General features: G+C 32.4%; 1 protein-coding gene and 1 long non-coding RNA gene across 2 annotated transcripts; one reads left to right on the top strand and one right to left on the bottom strand.

The window, feature by feature from the left end:
• Positions 1 to 6,149: 6,149 nt before the first annotated feature.
• On the bottom strand, positions 6,150 to 8,501 carry LOC143079357 (uncharacterized). The gene is made up of 2 exons (XR_012979398.1): positions 8,286 to 8,501; positions 6,150 to 6,817 (listed from the first exon to the last, which is right to left on the bottom strand). It is a non-coding gene; the product is annotated as an uncharacterized LOC143079357 (long non-coding RNA).
• A 2,568-nt stretch (positions 8,502 to 11,069) lies between these two features.
• Positions 11,070 to 24,373, top strand: LOC143079356 (ubiquitin-like protein NEDD8). Its single transcript, XM_076254629.1, has 5 exons — positions 11,070 to 11,210; positions 21,113 to 21,130; positions 21,636 to 21,665; positions 22,514 to 22,596; positions 23,871 to 24,373. The coding sequence occupies exons 1-5, from the start codon at positions 11,193 to 11,195 to the stop codon at positions 23,953 to 23,955; spliced, it is 234 nt and encodes a 77-aa protein (XP_076110744.1). The 5' UTR covers positions 11,070 to 11,192; the 3' UTR covers positions 23,956 to 24,373.
• Positions 24,374 to 26,770: the final 2,397 nt, after the last annotated feature.

Below are 26,770 nucleotides of genomic sequence, written 5' to 3'. Positions count from 1 at the left end.
TTACAGCTATTTTACTATACATGAATCAATATAATTGTCCTTAGCTGAGTTTAAAAGATTTATGCAGAACAAAGTCTGTACATATTGTTTTTATCCTGTAATTTGCACATAGCACTTTAAGGTTTAGTTGTTTAAATCCAAGTAGTTTTCTGTGATTTTCAAAGTAATCGACTTAGTTTAACCCTTTAAACAGGGACCACTTTATATAGGACCCAAAAATGAATTGTTCAGCCAAAAGAAATTTACATTACTGTTAGCTCAACATGCAAGTTGAGAAACAGGAGACTTAGATTTGTAGAAGTACAAATAAAGCAAAGAATTATTTGTGTATCTGTTATTTGTACAATAGTTGGCTGATTACAGGATATAAAAGTTCTCTATGAAAAAAGTACACCATTTTAAGCATGCTAAGTTAAACATCTACTTTACCTAAGAAGCAGCCAAAAAATGTATTGGGCTGGATTTTTAACTGATTGCAAAAATGCTGTTAAGCTAGCTTTATACATGATATCATATACAGCAAATCATTTCCTATAGATTTCCTTTGAAACTTGGCATTGATAATTCAATTTCAAGAATATATTTCACCATTTCCTTCTCAGGATGTCTTTTATGAAAATCTCCCAAATTCTAAAGGAATCTGTTGGGGGAAAAAAAGACTAAGACTACATAAATGAGAAATAGCATTCATATTTTTAACCAGCAAACTGCCGTTTCTGTGATTAATATGTAACTTCATCACTACTGGTTGCAGCCAAATATTGGGAAACCCATATGGAAAATCCAAAAAATATTGACAACATAAATGCACTAAAATCAGGGCCGTAACTACCTATGAGGCAGGGGAGGCTATTGCCTCCCCTGAATTTTCTATACCAATTTTTTTTTTTGAAGTAATAAAATGAAATATTGACAATATGTACATGATGAAATTGAATTAATATCATAAACAACACAAGTTTACAGTTTTAACAGTGTTATCATGATATATGTGATATATCTGTCATTTTCCGGTTTTTGATCGAAAGTGAACCGTTTCAGTATTTTTTTTTTTAATTTTTTTTTTCGTGTGGCCGTCCATCTGTTATTCAGTATTCGTACGAGAACACATATGAAACTTTGCTTTCGACAATTTTGAATAAAACTCAACTATTCACATTTATTTAGGGGCTCAATTAAGCAGAGGAAGTTCCCTTTTTATTGTGAATCTTTTATGATATCGGAAATTCGTTACCGGCTGAATCAGTTGTTGAGTCATTTTTTTAACGTCTCCCGATCGTACGAGAACATTATGGTAAATGCCTTAGTAGTAAAACTAGCAGGGACTTTCTATACTAAGTATATACTCATATACATACTAGTATATATAGAAAGTCCCTGGTTGTAGTTATATACATGTCTGTTCAGCTTTCAACAATATTGAAATTCAAGGTCCTCGATAAAAAAAAAATATCTTGTGTTCTATGATCTTGCTTTATATGTTTTTTTTTTAACTTACCAGTTTGATTTCTAACAAAAATATCTTTAAAACGGATAACAATTGTATGCATAAAAATTGCTTCCAGGATCCAGCAATACTGATGTTTCTTAATCGAAGGAAAACGGGTGATTTTTAGCCATATTGAGAAAAAAATGTATTTAATGTTAATAATTATAGGTCAAAGTACGACCTTCAAGACGGAGCATTGGCTCACCCGAACAGCAATCTCAGCTTGTTTTTTGCATATAAATTGCTTCCAGGTTAAAGCAATACTGATGTTTCTTAAAGTAAGGAAATCGAAGGAAAATGGGTAATTTTTAGCCATTTTACTGAGAGAAAAAAATCGGCGGGGGGCTGCGCCCCAACCCCCTCTCTATGGGGGCCTCTATCGGCGGCCCCCAAACCCCTGCCTCCCCTGAATTCGAACCCTAGTTACGGCCCTGAAAATGTTTAGAAATGAGTTGCCAAATCCTGCTACAGTATTAAGCTGCAAACTTGTAGATAAATCTTAGGTGAATGACGGGTAAGGTATGATATCAAAGCACCATCAGTAAAAACTGATGTCCTGTTAGTTTCCAGCAATAACTACTTGTCTGCTGATACCATCAAGAACTAACAATCAACCAGCAGAGATAAACTAAGTAGTATGCAACAGCACAATGAGTATTGTGCTATAGCACAGCACAGACGTTACGTATACGCAAATATAAGTACTACAGGTAGAAGATAGAGAAATGTGGTATGAGTGCCAGTGAGACAAATCTCTATTATTTGTCAAAGTACGTTCTTCAACACAGAGCCTTGTCTCACATCAAAGCCAATCTATAATCAAAGGGCCCGAAAATGACAAGTGTAAAACCATTCAAACAGGAAAAGCAGTTTTAATCTATATTGCCGGTAAAAAAAATCGAGAAACGCACATACAACAAACGACAACCACTGAATTGTATGTTCCTGACTTGAACGACAGGTGACAAATGCTGTGGGTTAATGTCTGCCTTCAATAGTTTCTTAACAAGATTCCTGTAATAGACATCTTCGCTAGCCAAGAATAGCACCCAGTCTCCTCCTTTCCACCGAAATAGAGTTAAAATCCTGATTCATCAGTTTCGGAAATGGACAAGTAGAATAAGTGGTTTCTATAAGTAATTTCTAAAATGAACTATCACTATATAAAAAGTGTAAAAAAATACAGAATCTATAGAATGTTTTATAATGAGTTTGTTTTTAAATATCAATGAAATAGTATATTGAATTGATAATTTTATTAGTGGGATGTAAAGAGACCGGGCGCAAGATATAAAAAAAAATAAACGAGAATATTCATAACCTACCATATTAGTTTAAACATATTTATGTATAGTGGATTGGGAAACAAGTTTTGCAACTTATATTAATCCCTTTCCACTTTGCCGGTGCGAGTACTGCCTTGTAGCGGCATTAGCCTACTCTTTTTCGAAATCTACAAGGGTGTCTTTAACGTGCAAGAGATATGGCTCTCTCTTAACACGGGTCAGCCATTTAACCTACCTTATTAATATGGCTAATTCAAAAACGGGAAATTGTTAACGCGAGATAAAGATCGCTTGAAGAAAGAAATTACGTTAACTTAAAAAAAAATGAATAGAACATTGAAAATATTAGCAGTGATTATTAATAAGTCCCCTACCGACGAAGTTTGCACTCTGTCCGTCTGTCTGTCTGTCCATCCGTCAGTCCGGCAAATCAAGGCAGTTTTCCAGAAATATTTTTCTTCGTGCTTAAAGATATTGATTTGATATTTGGTGTATTGTTTAATCATGACAAGTCACAGGTCAAGTTCAATTTTTAAGCTTTTCTCCTTGTTAAGTTAAAGCTCTATATATCCTTAGAATTAATTTTTTGATGAAATACTAGATCTCTGTACAAAGGGAAATAACTCATTTTAAAAACAATTTGGAAAAGACATGTCGATACATTATTATTCCTTGGATACCAATTTTCGTGGGTTTCGGAATTCAAATGTTCACCGAATAAAATATTTTCAATAGCTTTTGTATACACAGATTGACAAAACCATGAAATCAAATATCCACGAAAATACAAATTTTCAGCAATCCACGAAAATAAATGAACCCACAGTAAATGACATTTTGGATTTTTTCCCTTTTCACAAGTGTATGTTAATGATTGGGAGAATTTAGTAGATCCAGTTAGAATTTTGTTCCCATACAATGAATTTTTAACCGGTAGGCGACTATGTATTACCATGCAATACTAACAAAATGGTTGTTAGTATTGACAATCTGATGATAATGGTCAGAGAATACGGTCTTGTAATTTGGATAAATCAACATGATTATGGGAATGATGACAAGTTCCAGATAGATATGGCTACACTAGAACATTGGAAATACCAATCTTACAGCACCCTGCAAAGTTAAGGAGGATCGTCACAGAATGTGGCCATAGACAGATTTTCTTTAAATATATATATATATATTGAAATAAGTTCCCTATCGATTTATAAAAATTCTGAATTTACGTATTGGAGTTTTGGGAATTAATTCATAAAAAGGGGTGTTCATGTTTTGCGTTCGAAAACTCTTTGATCAGTTTCCATGAAGCTTAGTGACTTATTTATATCTTTTAAAATAGCACGCTTTTGTGTTTTTTTTTACCAACTTTTGATATGACAATGCGTAGTTGTGGAATTTAAATTGTTTAAAAAACGTCTCATTTTTTCACACTTTGAACGTCAAATTATAGAATGTTGTTTGTTCAAATATCGACCGAGGACGCACACTTAGTTAAACATATCAAGTTGAGGTAGCCTAACTTAGTATTGCCACATGTTTCATGTGTTGTGTCAGTGGGTACCTCAGTGTGCATCATGTTTTTGGGTGTATGAAGACTTTCAACTAAAATCAAATACTGCCGACTGTAAAATCATTGAACCGTTATCAGAAGTGCTACCGTACCCCTTTGTGCTTTACAATTTCACAACTTCCGTGCTAAATCGTAACACCGATGTTTACACATAATTGGTTTCTAAACATCATTTTATTAGTTAGGCTTGAAAAAACAATCACTTTCGTTAGTGTTATAATTCTTATGTTTTAATGTCTAAATATCTACCCATTTACTGTTGTGTGTTTGTTTTGGAGGGAAAGGCGGGTCAAAGTTCATTTGACCAAATAATGTAGACTGGTGTATCATGTTCTCATGGCGCAGATCTTATTTGAGACTAGTTCAAAGTTTGGCTACATTTTTTCTAGCAGAATGAGAATTACGCAAAATAAATCGAGTATCCACATTGCACCCGCTATCATATGTATCCCAGTTTTGTGTTTTACCTTTTCAACTTGAATTGAGGGTACTACAACTAGTATTAAAACTGAACAATTGATGTTGGCCAATACAGTGTACACTGACTTTTTATGAAAAGACCCCCTCCTTCTGCATTATGTCTATTGAATTTGGTGAATGCTTCCAAGTAAAACATAAAATGTACGGCCAAGCATAGCAAGATGACCATGATGACATACCTTTACATTTTTGAAATTTTAGTCATTTAAGAAAGTAAAATTGGAAGGACTTAACAAATCAAGTTGGGCCCAAGTGAGTTTAAAACAAATGGAAAATGTGTCCATGCAAGGGATGCAGAACACGGAAACGAAAATTTCAACATTTTTTTATTCTAAAAGTGGCATCACTCCAGAACGCTTAAGTTTTGATCTGTGTTATGTAGCAATGAACCGTGAAAACCAGGTCAAGGTAAAAAAAAACCTGCACAACTGACATATAGATCATAAAATATTTCCATACACCAAATATAGTTGATCTATGACAGTATTAGATAAAAAGACCAAAACTCAAAAACTTAACTTTGACCACTGAACCATGAAAATGAGGTCAAGGTCAGATGACATCTGCCCGCTAGACATGTACACCTTACAATCATTCCATACAACAAATATAGTAAACCTATTGCATAAAGTATGAGAAAAACAGACCAAAACTTAACTATAACCACTGAACCATGAAAATGAGGTCAAGGTCAGATAACATCTGCCCGCTAGACATGTACACCTTACAATCATTCCATACAACAAATATAGTAAACCTATTGCATAAAGTATGAGAAAAACAGACCAAAACACAAAACTTAAGTATAACCACTGAACCATGAAAATGAGGTCAAGGTCAGATGACACCTGCCAGTTGGACATGTACACCTTACAGTCCTTCCATACACTGAATATACTAGACCGATTGCTTATAGTATCTGAGATATGGACTTGACCACCAAAACTTAACCTTGTTCACTGATCCATGAAATAAGGTCGAGGTCAAGTGAAAACTGTCTGACAGGCGTGAGGACCTTGTAAGGTATGCACATACTAAATATAGTTATCGTATTACCTACAGTAAAAAAGAATTTAACATTACAAAAAATCTGAACTTTTTTTTCAAGTTGTCACTGAACCATGAAAATGAGGTCAAGGACAATGGACATGTGACTGACGGAAACTTCGTAACATGAGGCATCTATATACAAAATATGAAGCATCCAGGTCTTCCACCTTCTAAAATATATAGCTTTTAAGAAGTGAGCTAACACCGCCGCCGCCGCCGGATCACTATCCATATGTCGAGCTTTCTGCAACAAAAGTTGCAGGCTCGACAATATAGCAATAGACGAAATGTAATATTAAATAGGAAAACATGCACCAACATATAAATATAGATTTACACAATTGTTGTAAACAAGTTATAAATAGCACAGTTTTCAAAGTGCTTATTTAGTGTTATCGTGTATGAATGTTCAAGGACAAAAACCTTTTTACGTTGTTTATAAACATTAAAAGTGTGTCGTATGATCGATAGAAAACATCCAATTATCTTTATTAGTTGGTTTCAAAAATGAAACAAAAATATGTTCAAATCACAACTCCAGTTTTATACACAATTATACGGCGATTAGATCGCAGTCTTACATTCCGATATAAACACATTCATACATTCATAAACTAATCCTCATGATTCCTAGAGTTAAACACATATAGCACTAATGAGACATTTATCAACGTTTATGATTAATAGTTAAATTCATCAAATTCTTTAAACATGTTTTGGTTGCTATCAACTGGTTTTATTGGAGCCTTTTGTAAGAATGCGCCTCCGAGACCTGGCGAGCTCGCTCCTGTCGGAGAACCGGACGGCGAGCCCTTTTCTGGACTTTCATACCACCAGTTCTGATGTACGGGATCTTTACCCTGTTGTCCCGAAGATGCTGTTTGAGCTGCCCCTTGTGCTGGTGTGGCATTTGTTTCTTTTTTGTCCATTTTTACGGATCTGAAAAGTATTTTAAAAAACGAATAAGAATATTTATTGTTTCATTTAAGGGTCGTTGATTAACATACTCAAACACTGCATTCTAATTTTGTTACAAATGACATGACCTTATAAACATTATGAGAATGCTCGCCAATTCATGTTCTCGAATCTTATTATTATTCGAGCAATCTTTTTTTCTTATAGAATTTATAAATGTATATATAAGGTGGCCACCAGTGGTAGATTGTGCATATAGAACCTTCCTTCTTTTTTGTTACATATTTACGGTTCCAAAATTCATCAAATTTTAGAAATTGACAACAAAAAAAAAGGAGGTCAATGGCCCAATCACGAGTGACCTGGGCCAATGTTTGATTAGTGAATGTTTCGAACTATTTTAAGATTATCTATAAGCGTGTTAAGTACATATGTGTATGGTCTACTGGACAAGTTGCCACAAGCAGGTAGTATCATGATTGTTAAGAACTTGCCGACCCCCCCTTTTTGCATATCTCACGATAATTCATTCCCAATTTCATCCATTCTCAATTTTATCATGTTTACATGTAACCAGGATCATACATATTATTGACAAAAGTTTAGATATACTGTTTCCAAATGCTTTTTCTTGTAATTCCGCCGGATTATCTTCTTTACATGCTTTATGTGTTATTTCGTAGTGACTAAAATGTTGGGAATAGTTAATAAAATTTTAACACATGCTATCTAAAATGTACTATGTATAGTCCAGTCCAGACTTTTTTTACAGTCATTAAAATTAATGTAGTCCATGTATCGATGATCATCTATTACTTGATTTTGGGTCTTAAATCCTTTTCTGAGGGCCCTCATGGGGTTTTTGATTATGTGATTACTTGGCCGTTTTTTTAATGATTATTTGATTATTAAGCCAAATATTTCATGATTATTTGATTACCTAGGACTGTATTTTTAGTTTATGATTATTTGATTACTAAAGATAAGCAAATATTTAATGATTATGTGATTATATTGGCAAAAAAATGGTGATTATGTGATTACTAGGACCCCCCCATGAGGGGCCTCTTTTCTGTCATTTGTGTACACACAACCACAGTTACATGGGGGCAGGACATTTTTTTTATCCCTCCCCCTTTTATTCATGTCCTATATGTAGCTTTTTACCTCGATCAGAGATTAATGTGAAAAAAAATCGTTTCTTTGTTTTAAAATTTGACTTCACAGGTTTCAGATGCATATTGCTCTCAACATAATGAACTTTGAGTGAGTATTGTTCAAGTTCCAAGTTTGTCAAAAATATATTGGAACATGTACACATACCACAAAACTAAAATCTTTTAAGTTCTCTTGTTGAAAAGTTTTAACTATTGTTTAAAGATCTATAAACATATTAAACGTTACATGTATCTATAATGGTTTTAATATATTTTATGCGTTAATTATGCAATCATATATGTTTGTAAAATTTAATTAAAGTTCTACTTACAAATAGTATTTATCAATTTTTCCGACTGTTTTCAATAGTGTTCAGTTTTGTTATGAGTTTGTAAGAACTGCAAACCCGCCTTTTATATGAAAGCCCCTGCGCAAATTATCGTGCAACCCAAAGCAAGATATAAACAAGAAAAACCTTGAGAATAACACACGTGACATTTGTTCGTATATTGAAATTGCGTAGATCGACCTCGAATGTGCTATTTTTGTTGTTATGAATATGTATTAACAAACTGAGTTAAACTTACATAAACTCAATGGTAAAGCAATCGATTTAAATAAATAAGTCTTATTTATCAGTATAATTGTGTAATATTGATAATCAATAAACTGGCAATGCCTTATAAATGTCATACTTCTTACAAAAAATCAAGGTCTTCTATTGTTTCCGAAGTGCGGAATTTAATTAATTGTGCAGGTTTTTTGCGCAGTTGGGAGTGATATGTTTTACCAGCGAAAACATTTTTTATACAGCCGCATTTTGCGACAGAGTAATATAAAGGTGTATGCCGTGGCAGATCCAGAAATTCTCTTAAAAAGGGGGGGGGGACTGACTGATAAGAGGGGCCTGCTTCAGTCCTGCTTCAGCGATTCCCTAAATAATTAACTTGACTTTTTTTCACAAAACTTGAAGGGGGAGTATAGCCCCTCCCCCAATTGCCAATCTGCCTTTTGTATTAATTGTAGCGCAACATTCCATTCCACGAAAGAACGGTTAATTGTGATTGATTTTTTTGGAGTCCTTTACTGTTGAAAAATTAACTGCAAAAAAATGCATTTTTCATGTTTCAGGACAATAACTTGTGTATAAGCGGATGGATCTACATTAAATTGTACCACAAGGTTGCATACCAAAAGAGAAAGGTTGGGATCGATTAAGGGGGTTATGACCATAAACGGTTTGGAAGAAGGGGCCACAAATACTTATCTAAATAAATACTTTGTATAAATTGCTTTTTGTTTACCAATTTAAAAGTCTTGAATTCTTTTGTTTTTTTTTTAATGCTAAATCTAGTCGTGTTTCTACATTTTGGATTTTCGTTCCCTTTTTTATCGAGCCTGTGACTTTTGTCGCAGAAAGCTCGACAAAGGGATATTAGTGATCCGGCGTCGGCGGCGGAGGCGTAAACTTACTTCTTAAAAGCTTTATCATGATTTTAAAAGGTGGAAGACCTGGATGCTTCATACTTTGTACATAGATGCCTCATGCTACAACGATTCTGTTAGTCACATGTCCAATGTCCTTGACCTCATGGTTCAGTGACTACTTGAAAAAAAAAGTTGAGATTTTTTTGTAATGTTAAATTCTCTCTTATTATAAGTAATAGGATACTATATTTGGTATGTGCGTACCTTGTAAGGTCATCATGCACGTCAGACAGTTTTCACTTAACCTCGACCTCATGTCATGGATTAGTGAACAAGATTAAGTTTTGGTGGTCAAGTCCACATCTCAGATACTATAATCAATAGGTCTAGTATATTTGGTGTATGGGAGATCTGTTAGGTGTACATGTCCAACTGACAGTTGTCATCTGATCTTAACCTCATTTTCTTAGTTCAATTGTTATAGTTAAGTTTTAGTGTTTTGGTCTATTTTTTTTATACTGTATGCAATAGGTCTACTATATTTGGTGTATGGAATGATTGTAAGGTGTACATGTCTAGCTGGCAGGTGTCATCTGACCTTGACCTCATTTTCATGGTTCAGTGGTCAATGTTAAGTTTTTGAGTTTTGGTCTTTTTTTTCTAATACTATATGCAATAGGTCAACTATATTTGGTGTATGGAAACATTTGATGATCTATATGTCAGTCGCGTAGGTTATATTTGACATTGACCTCATTTTCACGGTTCATTGCTTAGTTTTGTGTTTTGGTCTGTTTTTCTTGGACTATATTGAAGCAAATAGGTCAACTGTATTTGTTGTATGGAAGAAATGTAGTTGTACATGCCTGTCTGGCATGGTTCATCTGACCTTGACCTCATTTTCATGGGTCATTGGTCAATGTTTAGTTTTCTTGGTTCATGTTAAGTTTATGTGACAGTTGAAATAAAGCTTTATATTTAGGACTATCAACATAACTTAATTAATGATCAATGATTAGTAAAGAAGGCGAGACATTTCAGTGTGTGCACTCTTTTTAATTTTATCGACATCAAGGTCAAAAGGGTCCAAAATTTAAGATCATTTAACTTTGCTCGATTAAAAATAATCTTATGGTTCTTTGATTTGGTGAATCTAAAGCGTATTTAATCATGTTAATAGTGTTTTTTTTTTTTTATTTTTTTATTTTTGCCAGGCTTTTCAAAATGAAGTTATATATATAGTCCAAAATTAAACTTTCACGATTTGGTTTTTACAAATTTTGAAGTTGTGGGGTTCTTTAATATGATGAATCTAAATGTGTATCTAGGTGTTGAATATGGGCCCGATTTTGAAATTGTCAGTCCACATTGTTAAAGGTCCAAATATTTCAAAATTTAAATTATTTTGATTTTATTTAACAAAAAATTTATGTAAGGTGTTCTTTGATTTGCTGAATCTAAACGTGTGTTTAGATTTTTTCCTTAATACCTCAGCTTAATACCCATAAAAATTATGAACATAAGATGAACTGGGCGAAATGACCCAACTGGGATAGGGGCGAAATAGTTCTGGGAATCGGGGGCGAAACAATCCTGATTCTCATCAGCGAATAAAGGCTTATTCTATATTTTAAAAAAATCGAATTTTAATTTTGAGTCGATTGAAATCATAATTCTCAAAAGGTTCGAGAAACTAATAATTGATTCGACCAATGAAGTCGTGGGTAGTATTTTCGTCGATGCTGTGATAATCAACCGGAAGTGAAGAAATTCTATTGGAAAAAGACGAATTTATTGAATTGTCTTAAACATGTTAATCAAAGTAAAGGTAATTGATAAAAAGTCAGAAATATTTAAAATTAATCATAAGTATAGTAAACCTCTTTCTTAAGGAGAAATTAGAAATGTATTTTATCTTTAAATTACTAAGAAAAGAAAAGGGGGAAGGGTTTGTTGTAACTTGTAGATAAATTCAGTTCTTCTTGAAATCTCCGAACGTTACCGAATTCGGAGATTTCCAGAACTGGATAAGCCGGCACGTCAAAGTTATGACAGGACGTGTAAAGCGTAAATCTAGCTACAGCTGGACAATGGGAGGCAAAGTTGTAAAAACATCTGATTGTAGTGAGCATCTAGGAATAAAGAGAACAGATGGAAAAGAACATAACTTCAACATCAAAGAAAGAATACAAACCGCTAGAAGAACAAAGTATGCACTTATGGGTTCTGGTGTGCACGGTACAAATGGACTTAACCCTGCAATCTCATACCAAATATATAAAACCTATGTAATACCAAGATTAACATATGGTTTAGAAGTACTACCTTTAACAAAATCAAATATAGAGGAACTAGAGATATTCCATAGGAAAAACTTGAGGCACCTACAGTCACTACCAGAAAGAACTTCAAATGCTGTGGTACTACTACTACTCGGAGCATTGCCTATAGAAGCTGAAATACATAAAAGACATTTATCACTTTTATACTCTATATTATCATGTGACAACAGCAAAATTAAAGATGTTATGATTAGACAAATTGCCACTAACTATGACAACAAGAAAAGTTTTTTCAGCAGGATACTGAATATACTTGAGATGTATGATCTTCCTTCCATCAACTATTTGCAGAAAAATCTTCCAAAAAGAGATATATGGAAAGAAGAAATAAAGAAAAAAGTAAACCAATATTGGAATGCTCAATTAAAATCTGAAGCTCGTAATAAAACCAGTTTAAAAAATATGAACATAGAAAATTTAGAAATTGGAAAAACAGCTCAAGTATGGAATCTACAAAATCAACCACGACTTGAATTAAGAAAAGCAATTATAAAAGCCAGAATGATGACGGGAGCATATATCTTACAGTCGGACAAACACAAGTTCACACACTTTGTAGCAGAACCGTTATGTCAGCTGTGCAATACAGAAAATGAAGACATTATTCATATGGTTACCTCTTGTCCAGTGTTAAGTACTATAAGAGAGAAATACTATGTAGAGATGAAAATGGAAATATTGGATAATATTGATCCAATTAAATGGAATACTTTCTGCTGCAATAAGATGGAAATAACACAATTGATACTGGATTGTAATAATTTCAAAGAAACACTGAACATAAGTAGTGAACTCATGACCAAGATAGAAGAAAAATGTAGAAATCTATTATTCCAACTTCACGCAAAGAGAATAGAAGTACTGGATGCATTAAACAACAAATAATATGTGCCAATGAATATATACATGTAGTGACAGTTATACGTGTGTAGAGGTTTGAAACAAAAGCCTATATTCAAAGTGAAAAAGGACATTGAAGGATATATTCTAATAATAATATCAACATGAAGGTGAAAATCACCCGTTTGCAAGCACAACAACCATATATAATGATTATGATTTTGTGAAAGTAATTTTAAAACTACAAGTGAAGCAGATAAAGTCTTTACTTTTAACATCACCATCATGGCTTTTAATCTTTTTTGTAATAATTTTAATTGTTTTTTTGTTGTTTTTTTTTTTTAATTTCCTTTAGTCAATATTACGTTGTTAATAATTTTATCCATTTTAATTTCCTATTTTTTTTAAGGTAAACTGCATAGGATTTTGTTTTTACAGAATAAACCATTGAAATTTTAAATGGTACAAACATCTTAAAATAAAGCACAAAATAATTATATTAAAATCATAATGTATTTTTAATATGAATTTTGTTTTATCATACTGAGCAAAGTTGGATATCATATATCTAGATAAAATGAAAGTTATGTTTTAGATTTTAAGCATTGGCTACTATGTTGATATTTTAACAAGTTTTCTTTTTTTCTTTTAACATCATAAACTCCCTATGTAAATTACACCCATGTAAGCATCTATTATATAGGTAATTTTATTGTCACTTGCATGAATAGGAAAAACACATCATTGACACATGTAAATAAGATAAGCATATGATAATAAACCAGTTAAAAAGCAATATCTGTATATATAACTTTAAAAGACACAACAAAACCAAAAAGTACATATAATAACAAACATACACATAATGTGCTGTACATAGTTGTAAAGAAACAAAAACAAAAAAATTATCCACAAAATTACCCTCATATATACTCTAATATCATTAGAGGTGTTCCTGTCTATAGGAAGCTTATACAAAGAAGAAGAAGACAGAGTGCGATAATACGAAGAAAAGTCGGTATCAATGCATTTTTTGTAGGCATGTAGCGTTATTCGAAAAATCCACCGATATCTTCAAAAGTACAATGGAATCCGTGTCACTAACGTATTTGTAAGGACAGTGTCAAAATACACAATAGAATTTTGAATGGAAATGGGAAATGTGTCATAGAGACAACAACCCAACCAAAGTACAGACAACAACCCGTCCAAAGAGCAGACAACAGCAAAAGGCCACCAATCGGTCTTCAACCTAGGGAGAAAATCCTGCACCTAAGGGTGGTCCTCAGATAGTCCCTAAATTAAATTGTGTAGTTCAGTGAAAATGGACGTCACACTAAACTCCAAAACATATAAATGAACTAAGATTTTAAAAAAGCAGAAGGCCAAAAAAATATATGTCTGTTTACGGTTACCCACACAACCCTATTTTGAGCGCCAACCCTAAGTCATTTTATTCGTAAAGTGAAAAATAAACTGAACTCATGTTAAAAGTGAAGATATTGTTGCCTGATACATCAATAATCATGAAAATGATAGCTGTTTTGAAGAACTTCACGACTCGTGTGATGAAATAAACATTTTGCCACCATATTTTTCCAATCAATAACAAAGGGAAATAATCCCCTCAAAAGCGGCAGGGTTAAACATGTATTGTGAGATCTCAACCCTCCTCCTATACTAGGCTATACCTCTAGTCATTGTCAATAGAGAAAAAAGAAACATACAAAATGTAGCAATACACACAGTAGAGCTCATGCATGTCATGTTAAAAGAAGTCTGATATCAGAACAGATAACAAAAGAAACTAAGCAAAATGATAATGATGTCTTGTCTTGGGACAATCAAGAAAACGATACTTGATCATTTTTATACGACCGCAGTTGTATAATGCCATCATGTTGTCATCGTCATTGGCGTCCTCTGCGTTGTTGTCTGAAGAAGCATGGTTTCCGGATAATAACTTTAGTATTAGTAAATAGAAATCAATAAAATTTTAACACAATGTTATAATAACAAAAGGCAGGTTCTGGTTGGGATTGATTTTGGGGGTTATGGTCCCAAGGTTTAGAAATTAGGGGCCTAATAAGCATTTTTGTAGTCTCCAGTCGATAACTTGTGTTTAAGTTTATAAATCTTTCTGAAATTATACCACAAGTTTCCATACTACAAAGGGATGGTTATAATGGCTCAAATCATATAGCAATTAGGGGCAAAAAAGGTGATTTAAGGACAATTTTGACAATTTAAAAGCAGTGTAAGGGAGGTAATCCAATGAGAGGGGGGGATGAATAACAGTTCTACCCAAAACCAAAGGAATAAATCATGAATTTCAATCTATTTAACTAAAACAACTTTGTTTAGATTTAAAAATTGGTATGTACAATAAACGACAAAAATATGTTTTATATAGACCATCAATCAAAATGTTAAACTTTGACACAAATTTTGTGTAGCTCAAGCTACAAAGATATTTTTTGTCATGCATCCGCTTTCACCTAGATAGATGCACACGCCCGATGAAGCTAATCAATTTAATTTAGTAACTGCATCAGTTTATTTATATATAGTCTAAAAATAGCAACAATCAACATTCAATCTATCTAGGTGTGGATCAGTTTGTAAATAAACTGATGCAGTTACTAATTTCCGAGCAGTGTTTAGGGAGGTAATCAAACATATATATATATATATATATATATATATATATATATATATATATATATATATATGTTTGATTACCTCCCTAAACACTGCTCGGAAATTATGTATTAAGAAATGATGATTGTCTTGAGATGATTAGCTGTCAATTTATTTTTAGAAGTTACTATATTGATTAATATTAATTTTAACTATGACTATGTCATTTTATATTTTAATATTTTATGATGTATTAATTTAAACATGTCAAATGAGAAGTAATTGTTGCAAACTCCATTAGAAATTTGAATTTAGATTACTTTTGGAATAAGGGAAAGGGGGAGGTGGAAAATAAGTTGGAGGGGGGGGGTCAATTTTTTTTTTGTGTCAGAACTCAGAAACACCTATGCTGTGTCAACTATTTAATCACAATCTAAATTCAGAGCTTAAATGTTGTGCCTATACTTGCCCCAACTGTTCAGAGTTCGACCTCTGCAGTCATATAAAGCTGGGTTGTTATCCAAGGAATAATAATTAAAACACAATACTTAGTTTACATAGTAAAAGTAAGGTGACATGGCTACCTTGTGAACTAGCAGGTCTAGAATCTGGCTCAGCATGTATGTCTAGTACAAAGCAGGGTTGGCATTCATACTAAAGTAACCAAGGTTAACATTAGCTACAAAAAGGTCATTGACATTGTAATTTCAAATTATATACATTTTACAGACTTAAGAGGTACTGAGTGAAATTAAAATATGTATATTCATCATTAAACACTATTTGAATGGATTTAAATAAGTTGGTACGAGTTTACAATGATATGAATTTACCGTAGTACGAGTTACTGTAGCAGTGGTACGAGTTACTGTAGCAGTGGTACGAGTTTGCATTGGTACAATTATTTTTAGCTCACCTGACCTGAAAGGTCAAGTGAGATTTTCTCATCACTTGGCGTCCGGCGTCCTGCGTCCGTCGTCCGTAAACTTTTACAAAAATCTTCTCCTCTGAAACTACTGTGCCAAATTTAACCAAACTTGGCCACAATCATCCTTGGGGTATCTAGTTTAAAAAATGTGTCCGATGACCTGGCCATCAGACCAAGATGGCCACCATGGCTAAAAATAGAACACAGGGGGTAAAATGCAGTTTTTGGCTTATAACTCAAAAATCAAAGCATTTAGAGCAAATCTGACATGGGGGATAAAATTGATTAACAGGTCAAGATCTATCTGCCCTGAAATTTTCAGATGAATCGGACAACCTGTTGTTGGGTTGCTGCCCCTGAATTGGTAATTTTAAGGAAATTTTGCTGTTTTTATTGGTTATTATCTTGAATATCATTATAGATAGAGATAAACTGTAAACAGCAATAAATTTAGAACATATTCACACTTTCGAGTGACCTTACAAAATTAGCCTTTCCCATTGTAATATTCAAACCTTAAAAAGAGTTCACATTTTATAATGAACCAAAACATAGGTAAACATCATTTCAATGGATGGAATCAAATAGCACTGACATAGTTTGTGAGGACCGAACGGATAAATTGGTTTTCTTCTACTTCAGGTAAAATTTAATACTAATATATCTTGAGATTTTTTCATTTTAAAAAGCAACACAATGTTATATAAAACCCCTTTTTGAAATTTGAATATAACTCAGTCTGTATAAGCATTTTTAAAAATTCAGACCATTCAACGTTAAATGCTTACTTTTTTATTGATAACTTTATATGTATTGTGTTTCTCAGTAAAAAATCCTTTGCTTTATATATCAGCAGTCTGTAATTGTTTTCTTGAAAGAAAAAAAATCCCTCAAATGCCCAGTTTATAATAAATAAATATTGTTTTACCTACATCCTTACCCCATTGTTTTTGTTTATTCTATATATGTGTACCATTAGAACATTTATGAAAATTTGCAAAATTCAAAATAATTCGTTTTAATCTTTGCTCTTTAATCTTTAATCAGAAGGCTCTTTTCAAAGGGAAAATGCCTCAGGTGATTGTACACTTCATTAGTGCAGTTATTAAGAGTTCACTTTCATAATTAACTGACAATGAAAAGTCATTCATGTATAGCATTTCATAGTGCATGGAAAACCATGTACTATGAAAAATAGAGGGTGAAAAACTGTCTTTTCATTGGACGAGAAGGGGTGAGTATGTTCTAAAAGTCCGTATTTTACGATAAGTTGTCCATCCATCACTCTTTTCCAAATGGATCAGAGAAAAAAACGTGTAAATATGTAGAAAATATCGATTATTGTCAACCAATCATCAAAATATATCAATTAGATAATGCTTTAAATTTATTATAAACATAGGATGGCTTGGATAAGGAATGGCATTTCATGGTACATAAGCCACAAATGTAAACAGGAAGTTGTGTTAGCCATTAAGGGAGATAATTTGGGAGGGAAAGTCCTAAAAGAAGTATTGTCAAATCTTGACAAACTTATCTGGTGGAAAGTCTTCAAATGTTTATAAAATGATCTCAAACACAACCTCTAAATGTGGTAATTGTTTCAATTGGCAAACATAATTTATTTGATTGGTAATTCAACGTTAAAAAAAAGATAAAAATCTTTAAAAAAAAATACATAGGATTTCTTTCATATTCATTTTGGAACATGTTAGCCTTTTTTAAGCAAGTCTTTGATAACATTTGAATATTATTGAAAGGGCAATTTCATTTCTTCTTTTTTAAAAATACTAAACTCATTTTTATTGAAAAGTTGTAATTTGCTAGAAATGTTGATAAAAGTTAATGAAAAAATACTAATCTTGTCATCATGGTCATTGCAAACTTCAGTAAATTTATGAAGTTGTAAAGGATATATATGTATAACTAGTTTATAAGTCAAACAACTAAAAGTACATACTTACTCTCACACAAAACAATTGGAAGGATGGTAATGAAATCAAATCATATAAATTATCTAGTCATTTTAATTTTTAAAACATAATATTTAAAATGTAACTTTTTTCCATTTTAGTGAAAGCATATGTATACAAAATGCAGGTTTTTGAATATGAAATATAATATCAACAACATGGTAGTTATATATAAATGTAACATTATGTTAAAATGGTGAATGAATCGATCATCGCGTGCTTACCACAGCGCTATCAAAAAATCCTGGGGAGAACACTGAATAATGTTCAGCAAAGTAAGATTTACAAATAAGTCAACATGACTGAAATGGTCAGTTGACTCCTTTAGGAGTTATTGCCCTTTATAGTCAATTTTTAACCATTTCTCGTAAATCTTAGTAATCTTTTACAAAAATCTTTTTCTCCGAAACTACTGGGCCAAATTTAACCAAACTTGGCTAAAATCATCTTTGGGGTATCTAGTTAAAAAAATGTGTCCAGTGACCCGGCCATTCAACCAAGATGGCCGCCACGGCTAAAAATAGAACATAGGGGTAAAATGCAGTTTTTGGCTTATAACTCAAAAACCAAAGCATTTAGAGAAAATCTAACGGAATTTAATTGTTAATCAGGTCAAGATCTATCTGCCCTGAAATTTTCAGATGGATAGGACAACTGGTTGTTGGGTTGCTGCCCCTGAATTGGTAATTTTAAGGAAATTTTGCAGTTTTTATACGAACGCAAAATTTGAAAAATTTTTCGTCGTATATTGCTATCACGTTGGCGTCGTCGTCGTCGTCCGAATACTTTTAGTTTTCGCACTCTAACTTTAGTAAAAGTGAATGGAAATCTATGAAATTTTAACACAAGGTTTATGACCACAAAAGGAAGGTTGGTATTGATTTTGGCAGTTTTGGTCCCAACATTTTAGGAATTAGGGGCCAAAAAGGGCCCAAATAAGCATTTTCTTGGTTTTCGCACTATAACTTTAGTTTAAGTTAATAGAAATCTATGAAATTTTGACACAAGGTTTATGACCACAAAAGAACGGTTGGGATTGATTTTGGGAGTTTAGGTCCCAACAGTTTAGGAATTAGGGGCCAAAAAGGGACCCAAATAAGCATTTTTCTTGGTTTTCGCACCATAACGTTAGTATAAGTAAATAGAAATCTATGAAATTTAAACACAAGGTTTATGACCATAAAAGGAAGGTTGGTATTGATTTTGGGAGTTTTGGTCCCAACAGAATAAGGGGCCCAAAGGGTCCAAAATTAAACTTTGTTTGATTTCATCAAAATTGAATAATTGGGGTTCTTTGATATGCCGAATCTAACTGTCATGACTGTGTTTGTAGATTCTTAACTTTTGGTCCCGTTTTCAAATTGGTCTACATTAAGGTCCAAAGGGTCCAAAATTAAACTTAGTTTGATTTTGACAAAAAATGAATCAGTTAGGTTCTTTGATATGCTGAATCTTAAAATGTACTTAGATTCTTGATTATTGGCCCAGTTTTCAAGTTGGTCCGAATCGGGGTCCAAAATTAAACTTTGTTTGATTTCATCAAAAATTGAATAAATGGGGTTCTTTGATATAACAAATCTAACTGTGTATGTAGATTCTTCATTTTTGGTCCTGTTTTCAAATTGGTCTTCACTAAAGTCCAAAGGGTCCAAAATTAAACTTAGTCTGATTTTAACAAAAATTGAAATCTTGGGGTTCTTTGATATGCTGAATCCAAAAATGTACTTAGATTTTTTATTATGGGCCCAGTTTTCAAGTTGGTCCAAATCAGGATCTAAAATTATTATATTAAGTATTGTGCAATAGCAAGTCTTTTCAATTGCACAGTATTGCGCAATGGCAAGAAATATCTAATTGCACAATATTGTGAAATAGCAATTTTTTTTTTAATTAGAGTTATCTTTCTTTGTCCAGAATAGTAAGCAAGAAATATCTAATTGCAAAATATTGTGCAATAGCAAGATTTTTTTTTAATTGGAGTTATCTTTCTTTGTCCAGAATCAACTTAAATCTTTGTTATATACAATATACAATGTATATTCACTTTCTACTACCAACTGATAAATTAAAATAATCTTTACCATTCAGTGATAACAAGCAGTTTTTTTACATCTTAATATTTTATGATGTATTTAAATGAGTAGTTATTGTTGCAAACTCCATGAGAAATTTTAATTGAGATTAGTTTTGGAATAAGGGAAAGGGGGATGTGATTAAAAAAATTGGGTTCAATTTTTCTCATTTGAAATTTCATAAATAAAAAAGAAAATTTCTTCAAACATTTTTTTGAGAGGATTAATATTCAACAGCATAGTGAATTGCTCTAAGAGAAAACAAAAATTTTAAGTTCATTAGAACACATTCATTCTGTGTCAGAAACCTATGCTGTGTCAACTATTTAATCACAATCCAAATTTAGAGCTGAATCCAGCTTGAATGTTGTGTCCATACTTGCCCCAACCATTCAGGGTTCAACCTCTGCGGTCGTATAAAGCTACGCCCTGCGGAGCATCTGGTTGGTTATTATCTTGAATACTATTATAGATAGAGATAAACTGTAAACAGCAATAATGTTCAGCAAAGTAAGATCTACAAATAAGTCAAACATGACCAAAATTGTCAGAGAACTCCTTAAGGAGTTATTGTCCTTTATAGTCAATATTGAACAATTTTTCGTCATTTTTGTAACTTGTACAAAAATGTTCTTATCTAAAACTATGGGCCAAATTTAACCAAACTTGGCCACAATCATTACTAGGGTATCTATTTTAAAAAAGTGTCTAATGACCCTGCCTGCCAACCAAGATGGCCGACATCAGTAAATACAGTAACAGGTGAGCGACACAGGCTCTAGAGAGCCTCTAGTTATTTAGTGATACAATGTACAAGTTGACATTGGTACAAGATAACTATAATTCCAGAATATGCATATTAATTTGCCGCTGGGCATTAAGCAGCAATCCATGGTCGCCTATTTCGCATTATTCATCTTTCTTTTTCTTTTCAGACGCTTACTGGAAAAGAGGTAAGTAATTTGATTTTGAATACATACACAAAGTGAAACACTACAATCTTAATTAATCAACATGTACAATAATTAGTTTACCTTCATACACTAACTTAATGGGATGTTTAATTTGTTGTCCAAATAAAGCAAGTCTTAAGTGCAGAAATTCAGAATTGAAATAAAAGATAAATCATTTTACATAGTGTAAAATTTATTATTTCTTGTCAGACAGGGCATCATTTGTGTCTTACAGATAGTGCAACAATTTCAATTTGTACATCACCTGTTTATAAAATCTAAGTATGTCACTTTTGTGGAACTATATTCATGCGTATGGCATAGCAGAAGGAGCATCGTCCATTTATATATTCAAATTCACAAAAATATACATATATGTTTTTTTTTCATTTCATCAAGAAAAACTGAAATGTATGAATTAATGATTTGTCGATAAAATATCTACATGATCTCTTTCTAAATGAGACAGCACATTAATGTAGTTGCATTAAATTTTATTTTTCAGATTGAAATAGACATAGAACCCACAGATAAGGTAAGATAAAATATACATATACAATTCAAACTTGATTGTTTTTGGTGGCAATAAGCATTATGTGTAACTTACAATTATATAATTGTCCTTGGTAATTAAAAAAATCAAAATTTTGTATTTTGAAGGGTAGCCACCATCAAATATTTGATTGATTGTGGCAATTTTCAAATACAGTATTGCTCTTATGGATCAAAAAAGAAATAATTCCATTAAGGCATTAATTAAGCTTTGAAAAAAGTATGAAATACAATAAAATTCAAATGCATGTAGATTTTATTAATGTCTAACATAGAAAAAGAATGCAAAATTTACACTGAACACTATTTTGTAAAGTGTATACTTTTAAATTACAACAAATATCATCATAACTTTCTTTTAAGGTAGTTGTGTTTTGTTTTCCATGATAGTGTTATAATTGAACATGTGGAGTCTCTTAAATTCATTATGACGTCTAGCTCAAATTGAAACAATAATCTAGTGAATGTTGGCATGGACTTGACCACAACAATTGCCATTGAGTAAAAGAGTATGAGTGCAACATAAAAAATGCAAAGAAAAGTAAAATATGATGCAATGTATACAACATACCTTGTTGAATATTATAAACTAGCTTCTCTATTGAAATTAAATGAATGTATTTTTTTTTTACTGGACATTATACATGTTTTATGTTTCAACAGACTATTTTTCACATATCTTGTTGGTATTTTTATCTGACACTTTGAACAAAGACATTTTTCACATATCTTGCATGTATTTATATCTGACACTTTCAGCAAAGGCATTTGTTCACATATCTTGTATACATTTATATTTGTTACTTCTGTCAACAGTATTTTGTATTTTAGGTGGAAAGAATAAAAGAAAGAGTAGAAGAAAAAGAAGGAATTCCCCCACCACAACAGAGATTGATCTTTAGTGGTAAACAAATGTGAGTGTACACATATTTTGCAGTATTATTTTCTCATACATAAGGGACCTACTGGTCAATTTAACAATTACCTGTGCAGATTCCATTAAAATTGGGTCGGGTCAATTTAACATTTACCTGTACAGATTCCATTAAAATTGGGTCCGGTCAATTTAACATTTACCTGTACAGATTCCATTAAAATTGGGTCTACTCTAATTACTGTAGAGTTTCATTGACTTTTTCCAGTCATTCAGTATAGGGTAAAAATATATGTGCAAGCATGAAGACTGTGAAATAATGAAGTGTGATCCTCTCTTTCATTAATTCAACAAATGGGTTATATCCATATGATTTTCAGATTTGATACTATATTAGAGATATAACTACAATGTACACATGAGCAGTTCCACATGATGATTTCATACACCTACATATATTATAAGAAAATTTTCATAAAGAACCACTTTCTGATCTCATCATAGACAAAGTGTCAGTGCTTGGCAATTTTTGACTGTTTTGACTTTTTGAAGTTTTTTCACAAGGTTTATGACTACAAAAGGAAGGTTGGGGAAAGATTTTGGGAGTTTTGGTCAGAACAGTTTAGGAATTAGGGGCAAAAAGGGTCCAAAATTAAACTTTGTTAGATTTCATCAAAAATTGAATTATTGGGGTTCTTTGATATGCTGAATCTAAACATGTACTTAAGATTTTTGATTATGGACCCAGTTTTCAAGTTGTCCATATCTGGGTCCAAAATTAAACTTTTGTTTGACTTCAACAAAAAATGAATATATGGGGTTCTTTGATATGCTAAATCTAACCTGTATTTCGATTTTTGATATTTGGGTTCCTTTATCAAAATATCAAATTGGTCCACATTGAGTTTGAAAGGGCCCAACATTGAACTTTATTTGATTTCATCAAAAATTGAATCCTTGGGGTTCTTTGATTTGCTGAATCTAACCATGTATTTAGATTTTGGATATTGGACCATAATAAGTAAATGTCCAATTTAAATTTTGTAAGTTCTGAGACCACATTCATTCTGTGTAAGAAACCTATTCTGTGTCAACTATTTAATCATCTGGTTTTAAAACATTAACTCATGTAGTTAAAATGTTATGAACTAAACATTTTTTTGTAAATTACATAATTTATTAAATTAATGTCTTCTTAAATGTTTTCAAACCACTTATAGCTTGAACTAACAGTTTTGTAGAAATAATGAAATACACTGTCATAAGATTTTGTATTAATTTCACTATTTGACTTCATAATTTGTTTATTTACAGGAATGATGAAAAGACAGCAGCAGATTATAAAGTGACCGGAGGATCAGTATTACATCTTGTTCTAGCTTTACGGGGAGGAGTGTAGTATATATTACTCATGCCATCATGTTGTTATGTCATCATGGAACACTATCATCTATTCCACATCTAGGATTGTTATTGTACACACAGAGGAATATGATTGACGGAAAACAAATGATACTTTGGGGGGACATTAAGTACAAAAAGTACTTGGAATAGTAAAATGTATTATTTGGTTTTGTACTTTCAAGCATTTTCTTTGAAATATTTGATTTTTTATGATAAGTGCTTTCTTCACCATATTAGTTCAGTTTTGATTGTAAAAAGTGTAAAGTAAGACCTTTTTCTTTTACTTCTAAATAGTTTCAAAGAAATTTAAGATTATGGATATCCATTTGAAAGAATGAACTTTCAATTTCTTTTGTTGTTTATGTATTAATGTACATTTTTGTATAAATAATTAAAATGATTTGTCTAATGTATTTTGTGTCAATATGACTGACCTTTTTATTTTGCCACAATTCTTTTTTACATCCTCTCTGATAGGATAACAAACATGACTTTTTTTTTTTTTTTTTTTTTTTTATCAGTTATCATGATTATAGGTGTTTGTCCTCTGCTCAACATGGTGCAGGGACCATAGAAATAGTTTTAAATGAGTAAAGTCCCTTGGAAATATCATAATTTGATGAAAAAAAAAGTGGCTCTCAATATTAAAATACAGATATTCATCTAACAGACATGGATTTAAACAATTATAGGTCATCATACAGCCTTTAACAATGAGTCAAACCCAGACTGTTTAGCCTGCTATAAAAGGGTGAAGAAAACAACTGTGTAAATTAAAACAAAACAAGACATGGCATTCAGCAACCACTAAAAATCAATATTTTTTTTATTTTTTTCATAAAAAATTATATCTAAGGTTTATTTTATGCTTTTATATTATGCCTCTGGTTCTAAGATCAGTGATGATCAATTATTTTAATTGGAGTTATATCCCTTGGAGATTTAATTTCTATAGGATGTTGCAATGTAAGCCTTCTGTAACCTACAATTTATGTCAGGTTTTTATCAAATTATCAATGATCGTAAGTCTAACTGTTTAAAAATCAGTGACCATTATTTTTACATGTAAAATGCCCTTTAAAATAGAAATTAACGGTATATGTTAAATGCATAGCCACTTCAGAAGAGATCTTGCACCATTATTTCTGGTAGGGTATTTATGAAACAGTTGAAAAGGACCAGCACAAAATATGAGTCGCTGCAGGAGATAAAATATGTGCATCAGATGGGGGACATTGGAATGTTGTTCTTTTAAACTTGGTTACTTTGGTGTCTACAGATTATATTTAGAAAATATTTTCTCCAAGAGTTGCAGAACAAATTTAGAATAAATACTTAAGAAATATTCCTCATTTTTAGGTACTTAGTGTTTGTGGATTTGTGCTGATTAGCTGGAAATTATGATAGCTGTTGGTTTAATTTTAAACTTAAGCCTATGGGAAACATGTACAAAATCAGTATGATAAAGGTACCTATATAGAACATAGTTTACTGAGTTTACTGGCTCAGTGTATCTAGCCAGATTTATGCTCTCTGAGGATGTTCCTAAATATTTCTGTTCTGAAACTAAAAACAGTTAACAAATTGTCAATTACAGTTCCCTACTGGATATTTTTCAAACTATCATGAACAGAGCAGACAATCTGATGAAATATACATGTAGTTGACAGTGCCATTTAACCACTCCAAGGAAACATCTAAAACAGCTGTCAAAATCTATTACGACCGGAAAGAAATCTGCTTATGCTTCTCGAGTAAAATAAAAAAAAAACTGAACTCTGAGGAAAATTCAAACAGGAAAGTCCCTAATCAAATGGCAAAATCAAAAGCTCAAACACATCAAACAAATGGATAACAACTGTCGTTTTCCTGACTTGGTACAGGCATTTCTTATGTAGAAAATGGTAGATTAAAACAGGTTTTAAAGCTAGCTAAAACTCATTTGTATGTCAGTGGCATCTAATTCCATTATATTGACAACAATGTGTGAACAAAACAAACAGAAAAGCATCCGTTTGACTAGATGATACATACAACATACATGTAAATGGCCAACCAGCCACAATGAGAATGTTAATCCCTATCCATCATTCAGGAGGAGTGCCACATTTATAGCTGTTCAAAAAACCATTGCAACAATGTTTTAAGGATGTACTTGGGTGAGGTTTTGGAATTTGTGTCAAATGTTCGGACTCCTTGGTGTTTTTTTACCTTACCTCACCTAAGTACATCCTTAAGGGAGTGTGCAGGTGGCCAAATTAATGCCTGGTTTCAGTGGCAGTCTAAATTTCCTGTACAGTCCATGTTTAACCACTTTACAAAGCATACCTTTTGGATTTGACCTTGTCTTAAATATGCATGATCTATCAATAGATGCTAAGCAATAAGCAATCCATCAGTCAATCCCCTTCCCTTTCATTAACGTGACCTACCGAATTAGACTATTTACCGGATTTGTTATCTCATAAGCAACACGACGGGTGCCACATGTGGAGCAGGATCTGCTTACCCTTGCGAAGCACCTGAGATCACCCCTAGTTATTGGTGGGGTTCGTGTTTTTATACGACCGCAAAAATTTAAATTTTTTGGTCGTATATTGCTATTACGTTGGCGTCGTCGTCGTCGGCGTCGTCGTCGGCGGCGTCGTCGTCGTCCGAATACTTTTAGTTTTCGCACTCTAACTTTAGTAAAAGTGAATAGAAATCAATGAAATTTTAACACAAGGTTTATGACCACAAAAGGAAGGTTGGGATTGATTTTGGGAGTTTTGGTCCCAACATTTTAGGAATAAGGGGCCAAAAAGGGCCCA

Source organism: Mytilus galloprovincialis, chromosome 6 (assembly GCF_965363235.1).
Source record: "Mytilus galloprovincialis chromosome 6, xbMytGall1.hap1.1, whole genome shotgun sequence".
In the NCBI taxonomy this organism is placed as follows: Eukaryota; Metazoa; Mollusca; class Bivalvia; order Mytilida; family Mytilidae; genus Mytilus; species Mytilus galloprovincialis.
Note: the sequence above shows the minus strand (reverse complement) of the source record. Positions and strands in the feature narration are given on the sequence as shown.

Coding starts and splice junctions, on each gene's coding strand:
- LOC143079356 (XM_076254629.1), top strand. Junction 21,666..22,513: donor ACATAGAACCCACAGATAAG/GTAAGATAAAAT, acceptor TTTGTATTTTAG/GTGGAAAGAATAAAAGAAAG. Junction 22,597..23,870: donor ATCTTTAGTGGTAAACAAAT/GTGAGTGTACAC, acceptor GTTTATTTACAG/GAATGATGAAAAGACAGCAG.